Source organism: Diplotaxodon limnothrissa, linkage group LG12 (assembly GCF_057381915.1).
Source record: "Diplotaxodon limnothrissa isolate DT_005_m linkage group LG12, D_limnothrissa_male_GT1.1, whole genome shotgun sequence".
In the NCBI taxonomy this organism is placed as follows: Eukaryota; Metazoa; Chordata; class Actinopteri; order Cichliformes; family Cichlidae; genus Diplotaxodon; species Diplotaxodon limnothrissa.
In genome coordinates this window covers 14,671,891-14,685,536 of record NC_140607.1, presented here as the reverse complement: position 1 = coordinate 14,685,536, position 13,646 = coordinate 14,671,891, and the positions used below count along the sequence as shown (strand labels likewise).

The window sequence follows — 13,646 nt, the reverse complement described above, 5'->3', positions numbered from 1 at the left end:
AATTACTCATCATGTACCAGCCCTAAACACTCACCCCCACCCCCACACACATTTGGATAAGTTGCATCCTCACCTGAGATGCAGAAGATGTAAAAGGAGGGAGACCAGCGTAAGACCACTGAAACACTGTAGCTTTACTCTTTTTCTAGCTTACATGACCTCTGGATGGTGGAGAAATTCTTCCAGGACCATGAGAGGAAGATGCCTCGGGACAGTCTGATCACCTCTGAGAATGACAGTAAGCCCATTAGCATGCTTTTACATATTCTTCAGAGTTTTTATGACGGCAACACATTAATTCTTTGTGGCTGGGATGATACAAGTCGATTAGATTTACAGGCCTTTACTGGAAAAAAAATCTAATTTCTACACAAATATCAACATGTTTATTAGGGAAAATGTTGATATTGGTAAATACTCATTAGTTAAATAGAGGAAGAGCTTTTGGTCTTTGTGGTAGTTGTAGCTATGATAACTGATTTGAGTGTATTTTTCTGACAAAACATCCTAATTTATTGAGGTTAATGTTCAGTAAGATGAAGTACAGTTACTTGATGTCTGCCTCTAATTAATAAAATCATTAAAACGCCAGCTATTGCCCAGCACAAAGATGTTTAATCACCCAGTTCTTGCCTCCTGTTCACTTTGCTGCATATTTGGGAGCTGGCCTCTTGCCCTTGGCTGTCTCCCCCATCCTTGTGGGTTTAGTCATCCCGTCTCCCTTCATTAAGCCATTGTTTGCCTCTTTTGTGCCCTTCTGCTGCACCCAGCCATAATGACCCATGTGATGGCCACTCCGGTTACACTAAGGACACACATCAAAAGGCCGACTACATAAATATCTGTTCAGTCTGTCAGTGGTCCTCTTTGTTTTCCTCTTCATCCCCCTTTAGTGCACAATAGTTCGAGGTGCATAATGAGGTAGGTTAAGCTCCACCAGTGAAAGGGTTCACTGTGGTATTGGAGATGTGAAAAAAAACAAAAAACAGAAGGGCTGGATTTATAAAGAGGTTATCTAAAAGGTTTAGTTATGTTGTAGAGAAGTCAGATGTATTTATCTTAAAAATAACAAATGTAAAGTTGCAGGAAAAACACAGCACGATAATGTTAAAAATGTTTTATATCATGGAATACAATATTCAGAAAGAGAAAGAATTAATACTACTCATCTCGCTGCAAACCTAAAAAAGCTCTTAAAACAACATCTGGTCTGTGAAATAGCAGGAAGCCTACATGTCTTGCTTTCAGCAAATCTTTCCTTTCTTATTATTTTTGTAGTTTCTGTGTTTGCAATATGTACTTTATACTAAATCTGCACTTTAAAACATCATTATACTGTATCAATTAGGACTTAACATGATCAATAATGACACACATTTGTCAGTTTTTAACCAGGAGATCTTAAACTTTCCAGTAATCTAATTATGATCATCACTCATGCTGAGTAACTTAAAAAAGTTGTCTAAGACCTAAGTTTGTCTTTTCTGTGGACCCTTAAATTAAAGGCATCACTTTAAAAGGCACATTCTTTGCTACAAATATGCTCCCATACAACTAAACTACAGTCTTAATTTTTAAATTCATATATACTCAATGGACATTTTATGGAAACTTATCCTACTGGAATCAGAAATTTTGACTCTACAATCCAAACATCACAGCAGAAATCACCCAGAGAAAAAGCCTTGAGAACTGCTGCTCACTGGACATTTTCAAACCATTCTCTGTAAACACTAAAGCATCTCTGAAACACTCAGACCATCTGGCACCAATGACGATGACACATTCAAAGTCACTTAGAGCAGCTTTCTTCCCCATTCTGATGCTCAGTTTAAGCTTCAGCAGGTCATCTTGACCTCGTCTATGCGTCTAAATGCATTGAGTTGGTGCCATATGATTTGCTGATTAAATATTGATTTTAAAAGACAGCTGAACAAGTGTAACTAATGAAGTAGCCACTGACTGTATTAAGCTGGGACTCTGGTAACAGAAAATAGAGGGGAGCCTCAAGGTCATGAAAATTGCAAAGACTTAATGGGTTCCAATGTGATGAACACTCATCTATTTGTAGTGTGCTCATATCAAACTTGCCCTGATGATTAAAACAAAGTTTAGTTTGTGTGAGAACATAATTTTTAAAAGACATGATACCACAGATTATCGAATTTAAAAATGAAGCATAAGATAAAACGATTATGAGGCAAATGCAGTTATTATGGCTAAGATGAAAAAAACAAGGTATACTCAATTCTTTAATTAATTTTCATTGATAAAATATCTGTCTCCCATTGTTCACACTGGACTGGATTTTGCAGGTACTTATGCAGATGAAGGTTAGTCTTCAGCTTGTTTATTAAAAATACTTTAAATAAGCAAAATTACTAGAAAAAACAAAACAAAACAAAAAAACTTTATTAGACTTTATTTATGTTTGACTTTTGGCAGAAGAATAATTCCATGCTCGTGTTTCGTTTCTTCACACAGATGCTCCACTACTGTTGCCACCAACACACTTTGAAAATCATTTGAAGTTCTTTTGATTTTCCTCAGTCATCACAGTACTATCATGCCTTAAAACATGTGATAGCATGAGAGAGGAAAGGAAACTATTTAATTTAGCACGAGCCAACTTCACAGTATCAAAAGAAAACTTTCTGTGAGCATCGCAGTGAAAAGAAAGCAACAGTACTGACAGATTGACAGTGTTATGTGAGTATAAATAGTAAGAAGTTAACAAAAAGTAATGTTTAAATGTCAACTGCAGGTGAACAAGATGCAGATTTGTCCTTGCAAGAGGAACATGAGAGTAAAACACACAGAACAAAAAGAAGAGATGGTGACAGGCAGAAAAAGAAGAGGAGAAATGAGAGAAGAAAAGGAGGAACAAGAGCGGGAGAAGGGGAAGAGGATTTACAGGCCGTATCTGAGAAAAGAGAAAGAAGCAAGCGAAAAAGAGCTAAGAGTAAACAAGAAACAAGCAGAAGAGAGAACAACGAAGAGGAAGAAGCTCAACTGACAGGTGGCAAGGGAACAAAAGCAAGAAAGGATATCAGAAATGAAAAAACACGCAGAATGGAGAAGGAGGAAGTGCGAGAAGTTGATGAAAATGTTGATAAGGGAAAAAAGAAACAGGGAAGTACCAAAAAGGGAGAGAAGAAAGAAGATGGAGGTAAACAGCTGGTAAAGGAAAAAGCCCGGGACATAAAAAAAAAAAAGCACAAGAAGGCTGAAACAAGGTAGTGTATCATCTTATAATTTCACCTTATCTATGGAAAACTCTGTCAGTTAGACAAAAAAAGGGCCCTAAAAGACATTAATGCTTCAGTTCAGAGCCAGAGACAAGCGAAGAGGATGATGATGAAGAAGAGGACAATGACAAGGATGTGGTGAGGCCGGAGTGTCTCTCTCCAGAGGAGCTGGAGAAGCTGAAGGAGGCAGTGGATGAGAGGAAGAAACTGATCCAAAGTCTAAGGGGAAAACCCTGGCCAATGAAAAAGAAACTTGTCACTTTAAGGTACTTCATATGGATAAATCATTCTGATTTGTTCTGCTGTAATTCAAAATACCAGAAGTATTTTGAACTCTAATATTTGCTTTTTTATTTCAGGGAGTCTCAGGAGTTTGTGGAAAAATATGAAGGTGCCTTGGGAAAGGGAAAAGGCAGGAAGCTCTATGCATACAAAGTCCTGATGACCAAGGTGAGGACTTACTTTTACTTCTTTATGTAATCATTAAATAACATAAACAAATACACGATTCATTAAAAAAATTATTCATATCATTAGAAATGGATGAAATTCCAACGGGACTTTGAAAACTTCAAAACTGCATGCATCCCATGGGAGATGAAAATAAAGGAGATTGAAAGTAGGTGTGCTTTTATTTTTTAAATACAAAGGGCTGCTCAATAGTCGCATATATCATTTCTAATTTCCAAGGCCTTATCTTTTCTGTGAGAAGCAGGATAGCTTACATTGTGGTTTTATAGCAGATGCACATATTCATTTGTTCATATGTTATTTTGTACTCTGCTCTGCAGGTCATTTTGGCTCCTCAGTTGCCTCATACTTTATCTTTCTGAGGTGGATGTATGGCATCAATATGATCTTGTTTGGTCTGACCTTTGGCCTGGCTATGGTACCGGAGGTATGCTGTCTTTTTTTTCATGCACCGCACCTGAATTATGTCTTTTGCATTTCCCCCCAAAAACGATGTAATCCTTCTCTGTGCATTTTGCTTACAGGCATTAATGGGGCGACCTTATGGGAGCATGCCAAGAAAGACTGTCCCCAGAGCTGAGGAGGCCAGTGCGATGGACTTTGCTGTTCTTTGGGACTTTGGGGTCAGTGGGTATTATTTTATTTGTCTTTGTTGGCAATTTCTCCTCTGATGTAGTAATAAATAGTCACCCCCAATTAAAGTATTGTATCCACAGGGTTACGCACAGTACTCAGTCCTCTTCTATGGCTACTACAACAATCAACGTACGGTGGGCTGGCTCAAGTTTCGCATGCCTCTGTCTTACTTCCTGGTTGGTGTCGGTACAGTGGCCTATAGCTACATGGTGGTCATCAGAACGTATGTTTGCTATGTCTATATACAAAAGACAAATCTATTCTATCCACAGTGTTTTAGTGAATCATGTACTTACTTTTAAATTAAAGGATGGCACGTAATGCAAATGAATCAGGGGTCGGCGATGATAACAGCTTCAATTTCAGCTGGAAAATGTTCACCAGCTGGGACTACCTGATAGGAAATGCTGAAACAGCAGACAATAAGTTTGCTTCCATCACCACCAGCTTCAAGGTTAGTGCAGCTCACTGTCTGCTTTCCAGTATGCTGATTAATGCAAGCCAAGTATCATACAGTACATTACACTCTACCACTTCTTCTACCACTATAGGAGGCAATCTTAGAGGAGCAAGAGAGCCACAAGGATGACAACATCCATCTGACTCGATTCTTGCGTGTGCTGGCCAACTTCCTGGTCTTGTGCTGCTTAGCAGGAAGTGGATACCTCATCTACTTTGTAGTGCGGCGTTCTCAGAAATTTGCCTTAGATGGACTGGAGAATCACACGTGGTGGGAAAGGAATGAGGTAGACATGAGAGAAAGAGAGAGGGGGAATTAATGAGAAATAACATTTACAAAAGGAAGTTTATGAATAATTTTGGCTGCAAGCAAAACTTGCTGAGGTTTAATTAAATAATATTTAGAATTTGTCCTGCAGTTCTTGTCCAAGGCCAAAATAGTGACAATAAAAAGTGCAATCCAAACCCAAAGAAAGGAGTTTTATAGTTTAACATAGTCACTAAGGAGCATTTTGGGAAAGTGATCAGGTCATTTGGAGAGGGGGTGTGGTGGGTGAGTCCAGATAAGATTCTTTACACAAGGTGAGAGCAGGTGAGAGTGCTGTGAGTATTTCTGGAGGAATGGACCAGTTTGACTGTGACGGGTAAGTAAATCTGAGAAGTGAACTTCTCTATGGGAACTGGGGGACACTGGAAAGCATCGAAATAAAGGCGTTAGACTTTAAAGTTTACAGGAGAGCATAAAGAAGCCTGCTTAGCAGTCAGGAGAAACGCGTAATCTGACTGGATGTTGGAGATGTTTCTTAAATATTGGCTGATGATGAAGCAGATAAGTAACAAGTTCCATACCTGAGCAAACTCACCTAGACCCAGATCTAAATGTTGAAGTTCGTTAGCTGTAGCACATACCACGTGTTCTACATAAAGCTGTTTGAGGTGAGTTGTTAAAATATTCTCAGTTTGCTCTGTGAATTACACTGAGGAAGAAATTTTAAACTGACATTTTGAGTCATGTGAAAAATAAAGTTTTCACAAGACTTTATGTAGACCATGTTGAAGACAGCAACACAGTTTACGTTTGTAAATTTCACCTGAAAAAACCACAAGACATCTGGACCAATGTCCTCTGAACTGACAAGACCAAAGTGGAGATGTTTCGCCATTAGCACCATGTTTGTGAAAAACACAGTAAAAACCAAACACAGAATATCAGCAAAACTGCCTCATACCAACTATTAAGCATGGTAGTGGAGGGCTGATGATTTAGGGTTATTTCACAGCCACAGGAACTAGGACCTTGCAGATATTGAACTGAATAAATGCATACTAAAGTATTCTAGAGTCAAATGTTCATCAAAGGACATCTGTCTGAAAATCTGTCTGAAAGCTAAAGACCTGCCTATGAGCTACAACTCTGCAATCATGGCATGTACTTAGTTTTCACAGGAGTGCACACCGTTCATGTCAATGGTAATATTCTGCCCAGATTTACAGCGATCACAGCCACCAGCTATTCAGTTGCATCAAATGTCATTTTTGTAAGGCGTTATACAAAGTTACACACTAAATAAAAAACCCATGCACTCCCAAGTTGTCCTCAGAGTAATTACATTAGTTTTCTGATGTATTTCTCAGGTGAACATGGTCATGTCATTACTGGGGATGTTCTGTCCGATGCTGTTTGATGTAATCAGCACCCTGGAGAACTACCACCCGCGGGTTGCCCTGCAGTGGCAGCTCGGTCGCATCTTTGCCCTCTTCTTGGGAAATCTCTACACCTTCATTATTGCACTCATGGATGAGATCAACCTTAAAGTGAGAAGTCATTGTGTATCGATTTATGAGATTGTAATTTTATAGGATGATTAATCCAAAGTGTTTGTCTCAGAGGAAAGAGGAAAAGGTAGTGAAGTTTAATATAACCATGTGGGAGGCCAGTCTTTACAATGGCACCGTTTTAGAAAACAGTACTGCTCCACCCGTCACAATCCACCCTGCTGATGTGCCCAGAGGGCCTTGCTGGGAGACAATGGTAGGCCAGGTCAGTGTGCATGTGTGCGTCTGTACTATTATGTAACTAAGTGATGTAATTGTTGTTATGGCATTAGGCTGTGGATACCAATAAATAAGGAAATGATAAAATTAATGACAATATGAAACAATCACATGAATATAGTGGGTAAAATAATTTAACTGCAATGAGGGGCCACTGGACGAGGCCATGAAGTATTTAGCCATGTTTTGTTTGGAGGTCAAATCATTATTTCACTCAATGACATGCAAATAAATTAATACTTCTGAGCTGAAATGAACTAACTTACAAATTCAAATAATTATTTCCCCCATTATTATAATGCTTTAGTTGAAAATCAAAGTAAACATTGTAGTTGCAGTTTGTACTTTAGTTAACTTTGTATTAATGGATTTCTGTTGCATTAACTAAGGAAACATACTCTGATCTTATTGTTAAAAGCGATAAACATTACAAATGTTCAGGGGCTTTTATGTTGAAATAAAACTGTTGTTTTCAGAGTGGGTGATGATGTTAATTTTGATGTTGACAAGAAATTAATGCTAAATGATTTCTTAATTTGTAGGAGTTTGTTCGCTTGATCATATCTGACACAATGACAACTTACATCACACTGCTGATTGGTGATTTCCTGAGAGCAGTTCTTGTTCGTTTTCTCAACTACTGCTGGTGTTGGGACCTAGAGGCTGGCTTTGTGAGTCATCTTTTCTATCACTTATTTGTTACTCGAATTTAAAAATGTCACTCTTTGGAGAAAAAAAAAGTGTGGCAAAAGTAATAGTTGCCTTTAATTTCTCATTTGTAAAAGCCATCCTACTCTGAGTTTGACGTCAGTGGGAACGTTTTGGGCCTGATCTTCAATCAAGGAATGATATGGTAGGAAAGCAGCAATTGTTTCACTCAGAAGATTCTTATTTCAGGATGGTGTTTTACTTTCAGCTAGGTTCATCATGGTTTTCATATTGATAAAAGCCTCTTACTAGCTCAGCATCTGTCCTGCTTTTTCTAATCTTTGCTTTCAGGATGGGTTCCTTCTATGCGCCCTGTCTGCCTGCCTTAAACGTCATCCGGCTCCATGTCTCCATGTACCTGCAGTGCTGGGCTGTTATGTGCTGTAATGTGCCACAAGAAAGGGTCTTCAAAGCCTCTGGTTCCAACAACTTCTACATGGCCATGTTGCTGGTCATCCTCTTTCTGTCCACACTGCCTGCCATCTACACCATTGTCTCCATTCCCCCTTCATTTGACTGTGGACCTTTCAGGTAATGACACTAGTTCAGGGTATCTAGCTTTAAAATAAAAATGACTTGGGTTTTTATAACCACTACCATCTTTTTGACAGTGGTAAGAACCGCATGTTTGATGTGATCCACGAGACTCTGGAGTCTGACTTTCCTCCATGGTTTAGCAAAGTTTTCAGCTATGCCTCTAACCCTGGATTGGTGCTACCCTTCATACTTCTTATGGTGTGAGTTAACAGCAGACTATGTAAATCCATAAATAAGTATATTTCACAATGCTGTCATCATTTTCTTTCAGTGTTAAAGTGGTAAGAACTTTGGTGGTAATCATGTGTTATTTTATCTTTCAGACTGGCCATTTATTACTTGCAATCTACATCCAAAAGCTACAGAGAAGCAAATGTGGAGCTGAAGAAAAAGCTACAAATGGTAATTTCAGTTTTGCTTTTCCTCTAATGTAGCACGTACTGCTGTAGCTGTTTTGTGGTTTCTCTGACCAGAAATTGCACCTGAATAGCATTCAGAATCAAGTGACGAGTTTTGAGAGTAAAAAATATCCCAAGAAATTTCATGTATGTAAGTTGGATGTTCTCTAGGTTTGTTTTCATAGTTAATTTTAGCAGTTGGTATGCTTTCAAACAGCACTGAAGTTCACAAAGAGACCGCCCGAGGCCACTGTGATGCATGACTGCTGTCACGCAATTGTATTAGTGTTATCTCTCCAGCAGAGAGCAGCAAAGCCTGACAGTTCAGATCTATCCAAAAACCCACTACAGGTTCCACCAATAACAAATCTGCAGAAGAGATGCTGGGTAAATGTACGTGCTTGCTCTGAGTGATCTGAAAAATAACACGTGTGGGTATCTTTTGTTTTTGTTTTGTTTTTGTCTCTTGGTGATTTTTTTTAAGCAAAATGAGGAGAACAAGAGGAAGAACAAACGAGCAGCACTGAAAGCTCAAATGGATTTGGAGGAGGCCAGAAAGACTGCACAAGAGCAACAAAGGAACAACAATGCTTCAGTACAGGATCAAGAAGGTGAGTCTTTTGATTTCAAATATTAATAAAGAAGGTAAACCTGAAGATTTAAGATGATTTAAGATAATTCACAACTTCAAGATTCATCTTATTGTTTTAGGAAATTTGACTTTGTTGTGAAATTAACAAACATAAAAGTAAAAGTTGGGATGCTGTAAAATGAAAGAGAAATATTAACAGCACCATCAGTGTTATATTAATATCAAATACTGAATTTTAAAAAAAATGTATTTATTTACTTTTTACCATTTGAGAAAAATATCAGCTTATTTTGAATTTGATGACAGCAACACATCTCAAAAACCTTGGGGCAGGGGCACGTCCCCTCTTCTTTTATGCTGTTTACAACCCTTTTCACCTTTTCAACCCCAAGTTACCCAATTAGTTGGATGATCTATTGTAGTGTTTCAGAATAATTCAGAGTGAATAATCAGAGATTTCAGTCTAATCCACCCATTTTAAAATGGAGCCTTAAAGTGATCAAACCTGCGGCAAAGGCTCAGTTATTAAAGGAGTTTAAGAAGTAAGATGAAAAACATGCACAACATTATGTCAGTCTCTAATTACATAGAGGCAGTCCACCAAATCATCAAGCACTTAAAGTAGCATTATTCAGTATAGACACTGGAAAATCACCCTGCCACTCCATAGACTTGTACATGAAGCAAACTGTAATAGTTGTTTTATATTAAAGTTTTTGAATTCATATAAATACTCCCTTTGTTATGCAACCTCAGCACAGAGCAACATGTACCCCAATTTCACGAGTGGATAACATATTTGTATTCCATCACATCAATGTAGTGGGAGTCATCCTGCCATGTTTAGAGTGGAGTTAATCCTGTAAAATGCTGCCATTCATACCAATATACTCTTTTTAGAATCTCTGTCTTGTCTCTCGCTCTTTCCACCCTCTACACTTAACTAGAAAATACCAAAAATATAATCTCATAATAATTATTATAAGAGCAAGTAAGGGATCCACAATGGACAACAGTACAACACACAGCTGTGAAATTATCATTATTGACTATGGGTAAAACAGAAGTTGCGCCTTTATCATTTTTGATAAATTTGACCACATGTTCTCTTTGACCTGCCTCTTTTTGCTCTCTCTCTCTCTCTCTCTCTTTGCTGTCATCAGCCCTCTCTATCCTCTTCTCTCAGTCTTTGTGCCGTCACCGAAAAGTTAAATGTGAATGAAAGACATAAACTGATCCACATCCGTTTATACCAATATTAAGACTTATTTAGTGTATTGATGACAAGCCACACTGCTGAAGCATCAACACCTCTGTAGGAGCGCGCTGTAACATCATGACATCAACAACACTGGATATTAAACCTGTTTTCATTCTATCCTGTACTTCTGTCAATAGAAAACTTAGGAAAATATAACATCTGAAGATAATGAGGATGAATGAAGAGTACTAAGATATGCTGTCATCACAATTATTATTTTAGTTACTTTTAGGGGTGCTCTGAATTTCCAGTGCTCTAAATTTGGGGGTGCTGGAGAACCCTCAAAGGTCTAAACTTGCCTTTGCAGAGGCTATAGCATCCATGTTTTCCAAAAAGAGTTTGAAATTTCAATTCATCTAAGCATAATGCTGTTTTCCACTTTGGCTCAGTTGGTTTTGAATGAGTGTTGACCCAGAGAAGACAGCATGTCTTCTTTGCATGTGCTTTAATGTCCATTTGTAGGTGCTCAGGAGTGTTGGCAAAAGTACAGACATTCTGTGCTTAAGTAGAAGTACAAATACTACTGTTAAAAATACTCCAGAAAAACTGAAGTACTAATTCAACTAATTTATTCAAGTAAAAGTAAAAAAGTACTGGCTCTGAAATATAGTCAAACCAAGAAAGTGAAAAGCAGCTCTTTGGAGGAGGTTTCTATTTTTTTGTGCAAAGCTAACTGAACCTTGTGTTATATTAAAATAATGATAAAATAATGTCAGTAGATGTGAATACAAACTATAACTCTATTTATATAGTATATATAACATATAGATATATCTACATTTATCCTATTTTCTGTTGCATACATAATAGAGGTTGACGTTGCTTCTAAACAGTAAAAGATACACATGAAAAGTGCTTGCAGTTTCATGCGACAAATTTGGAAACACAAGTTTTTTGCAGATGGATGAGCCTCTGCTTATCTTTGCTTCTGAGAAACTCTACCTCTCCAAGACACTCTTAGAAAGAACCCAATCAATGTTACTGACCTATTGCATGTTAACCTTCTGAGATATTTTCCTATCATAAATTCAAAATAAGTCAGTATTTTTCTTAAAATTGTACATCTTCTCAGTTTAAACATATGATATATTTTCTTTCTTCTATTGTGAATAAAATATGATTTGTAAAGTTGAGTGAGCTTGCAAATCATTGCATTCTGTTTTTATTTAGATTTTACATAGCATGACAACTTTTGCTGAATTAGCTAATGAGATTTTTTTTTCAAGAATAGAGATTAATCTGGAACACAGAAGCAGTATTAGTCTTCGTAATATTAGCAGTAAAGGTTTACAGTGTGAACTGTCAAATGTTATTTTCCCCACTGGATTATACTCTGTGTTGATGGCGGTTAGCAGTGTCATTGTTTTGTCCCCACACCTGAAATCATAGATTCCTCTTATTTTGATTGCAGATGATACAGATATCCACGTCAGCGGTCAGAACCCTCCTCCTGTTGGTGGCAGAGGAAGCCAGATGCCGTCCAGCAGAGACTCAGGCTCAAGGACCCACGACCGTGGCAACCACGGGCCTTCTGGATACCTGCCTGGTTTTGCTCGGCAAACTGAGCCCAGGATGTACAGGGTGCCGAGCCTGCAGAGACACTGACACAACAACACAAAACAAATATGGGAAAATAAAGCACTTTACTGAGAAATTCATGCTGGACTGATAGTAGTTAGTGCACATTAATCGCTTCTTATGAATACGTTTTTTTTCTCCTTTACAGTCTGTGTATATGATGAAAAGATAGATGAACTGTACTGTCACTCCTTTGTTTACTAAATATATGTTAACAAAGTCAGTGCTTTGTTTTCTTTTTAATTTTACATTAAAGTTCTCATGTAGTCCTTGTCTTAAAGCTATTAACCAACTAAAAGCACCCTCTGGATCTGCAGACTTCCAACAAGGTTAACAGTCCACTTCTCTATGATGTGTAGAACCATGTTTTTAGCCTGGAAATTTCAAATACCGCAAATATCTGTATTTCATCTGTATTTCTAAGAATATAAATATCTGTATTTCCTAAGAATGGCTCCAGAGTCCAGTAACCTAGCTTTTTTTTTTTTTGATTGGTCAAGATAAAACCGTACTTTCTGTGTTGCAGGTTAAGCCAAATTTGACTGTATTCCTCTGGATTGATTATATTGAATGTGGGGAAAAACTAGATTGTGAAAAAAACCCTCTTAAGCCTTTTTAAAAAAAATACAATTTCAGATGTCTTGCTTTGAAATGATCTTGAACTGTGGAATCCAGCAATGCCTCATTTGGACATATATGAATAAAACTCAACCCTTTACTGGTGCTATGACACCAAAATATAATGGGGTCTTCCTTCACTTCTTCAGCCTTCAAAGTAACCAGCCTGGTAGTTTCTTAGAACTGTGACCGGGCCAAAGTATTAAACAATTCATTAGACACGGAGGCCATTTAACCTAACTACCAAGGTTTAAATGAATCATTCACCTCTTGCTGGACTAGATGCTCAGCTTGACTCTAATTTTTTATCTACATGTGGTAAATATGATACAATCCATGAGTTTTAAGTGCCACATCAGAAGCCAGGTTATTAATTTTTGCCAAAGCAAAATGAACAAAACTGTGCCAAAAATTCAGATTTGACCCGCATCATGTAGCAGAGATATCTGACTCGTATCATCTGATAAATGAGCGGCCTTATCAAGTGTCCCTACAGCTAATTGCACTCTGCACTTGCTGGACACTGAACAGTCCTGTCAGTCAACCTGACATTTAAATCAATGACGTAACACCGTTAGCCAAAACTAACATTAATTGAACTTTAGTAACATGACAGTCTATATTTACACTTCTTTCATCTCAGTTTTGTGCAGATTTGATTTGATGAAGTTTTAGATCTGTACAATTTCCAGGTGGCTGCTGAGGAATAACTGTTGTTTCTACATTATTTATGACAACAGGCTAGCAAGCTCATAATGCGACAGACCTTCAGTGTCAGTCAAATCCACTTCTACTGATGCTCATGATCAATTCATGGCGAGTAAGCATTAAGTATTAATTCTGCAGTTATTTGAGATCCTGAGAATTGAGTAAGTCTCTATGCTTTGTTCTTTCACCGGCAGCCAAGGGGCTGTCAATCACAATATTTAGTGAAAGCTGACTCAACTTTGATAAGCAATAAAGAATCTGCATCCTCTCTGTACACCAAGACTCAGTCATAATCTGCCCCACACTCTATTTGTCCAGGTAATTTCAGTCCTCTGATGACCCCTGTTTCACCCTCCTTCTGGAGTTGTGTTTTGGCT

General features: G+C 37.9%; 1 protein-coding gene across 1 annotated transcript; it reads left to right on the top strand.

Annotated features, from left to right (window-relative positions):
* Positions 1-201: 201 nt before the first annotated feature.
* tmc1 (transmembrane channel-like 1) lies at positions 202-11,970 on the top strand. The gene is made up of 21 exons (XM_085368045.1): positions 202-238; positions 2,292-2,315; positions 2,765-3,236; positions 3,326-3,514; positions 3,608-3,698; positions 3,786-3,867; positions 4,040-4,146; positions 4,244-4,342; positions 4,436-4,578; positions 4,665-4,809; positions 4,907-5,101; positions 6,450-6,629; positions 6,703-6,855; positions 7,412-7,540; positions 7,655-7,722; positions 7,869-8,108; positions 8,189-8,314; positions 8,438-8,516; positions 8,997-9,123; positions 9,187-9,216; positions 11,777-11,970. Exons 1-21 carry the CDS (start codon positions 202-204, stop codon positions 11,968-11,970), a joined length of 2,910 nt encoding a protein of 969 aa, XP_085224171.1.
* The last annotated feature ends 1,676 nt before the right edge of the window (positions 11,971-13,646 follow it).

Excerpts from the sequence above, each read along its gene's own strand:
- tmc1 (XM_085368045.1), top strand. The coding sequence starts at position 202 with ATGCCTCGGGACAGTCTGATCACCTCTGAGAATGACA. Across the intron at positions 4,579-4,664 it reads TACATGGTGGTCATCAGAAC|GATGGCACGTAATGCAAATG; the intron begins GTATGTTTGCTA and ends TTTAAATTAAAG. Across the intron at positions 4,810-4,906 it reads CCATCACCACCAGCTTCAAG|GAGGCAATCTTAGAGGAGCA; the intron begins GTTAGTGCAGCT and ends CTACCACTATAG.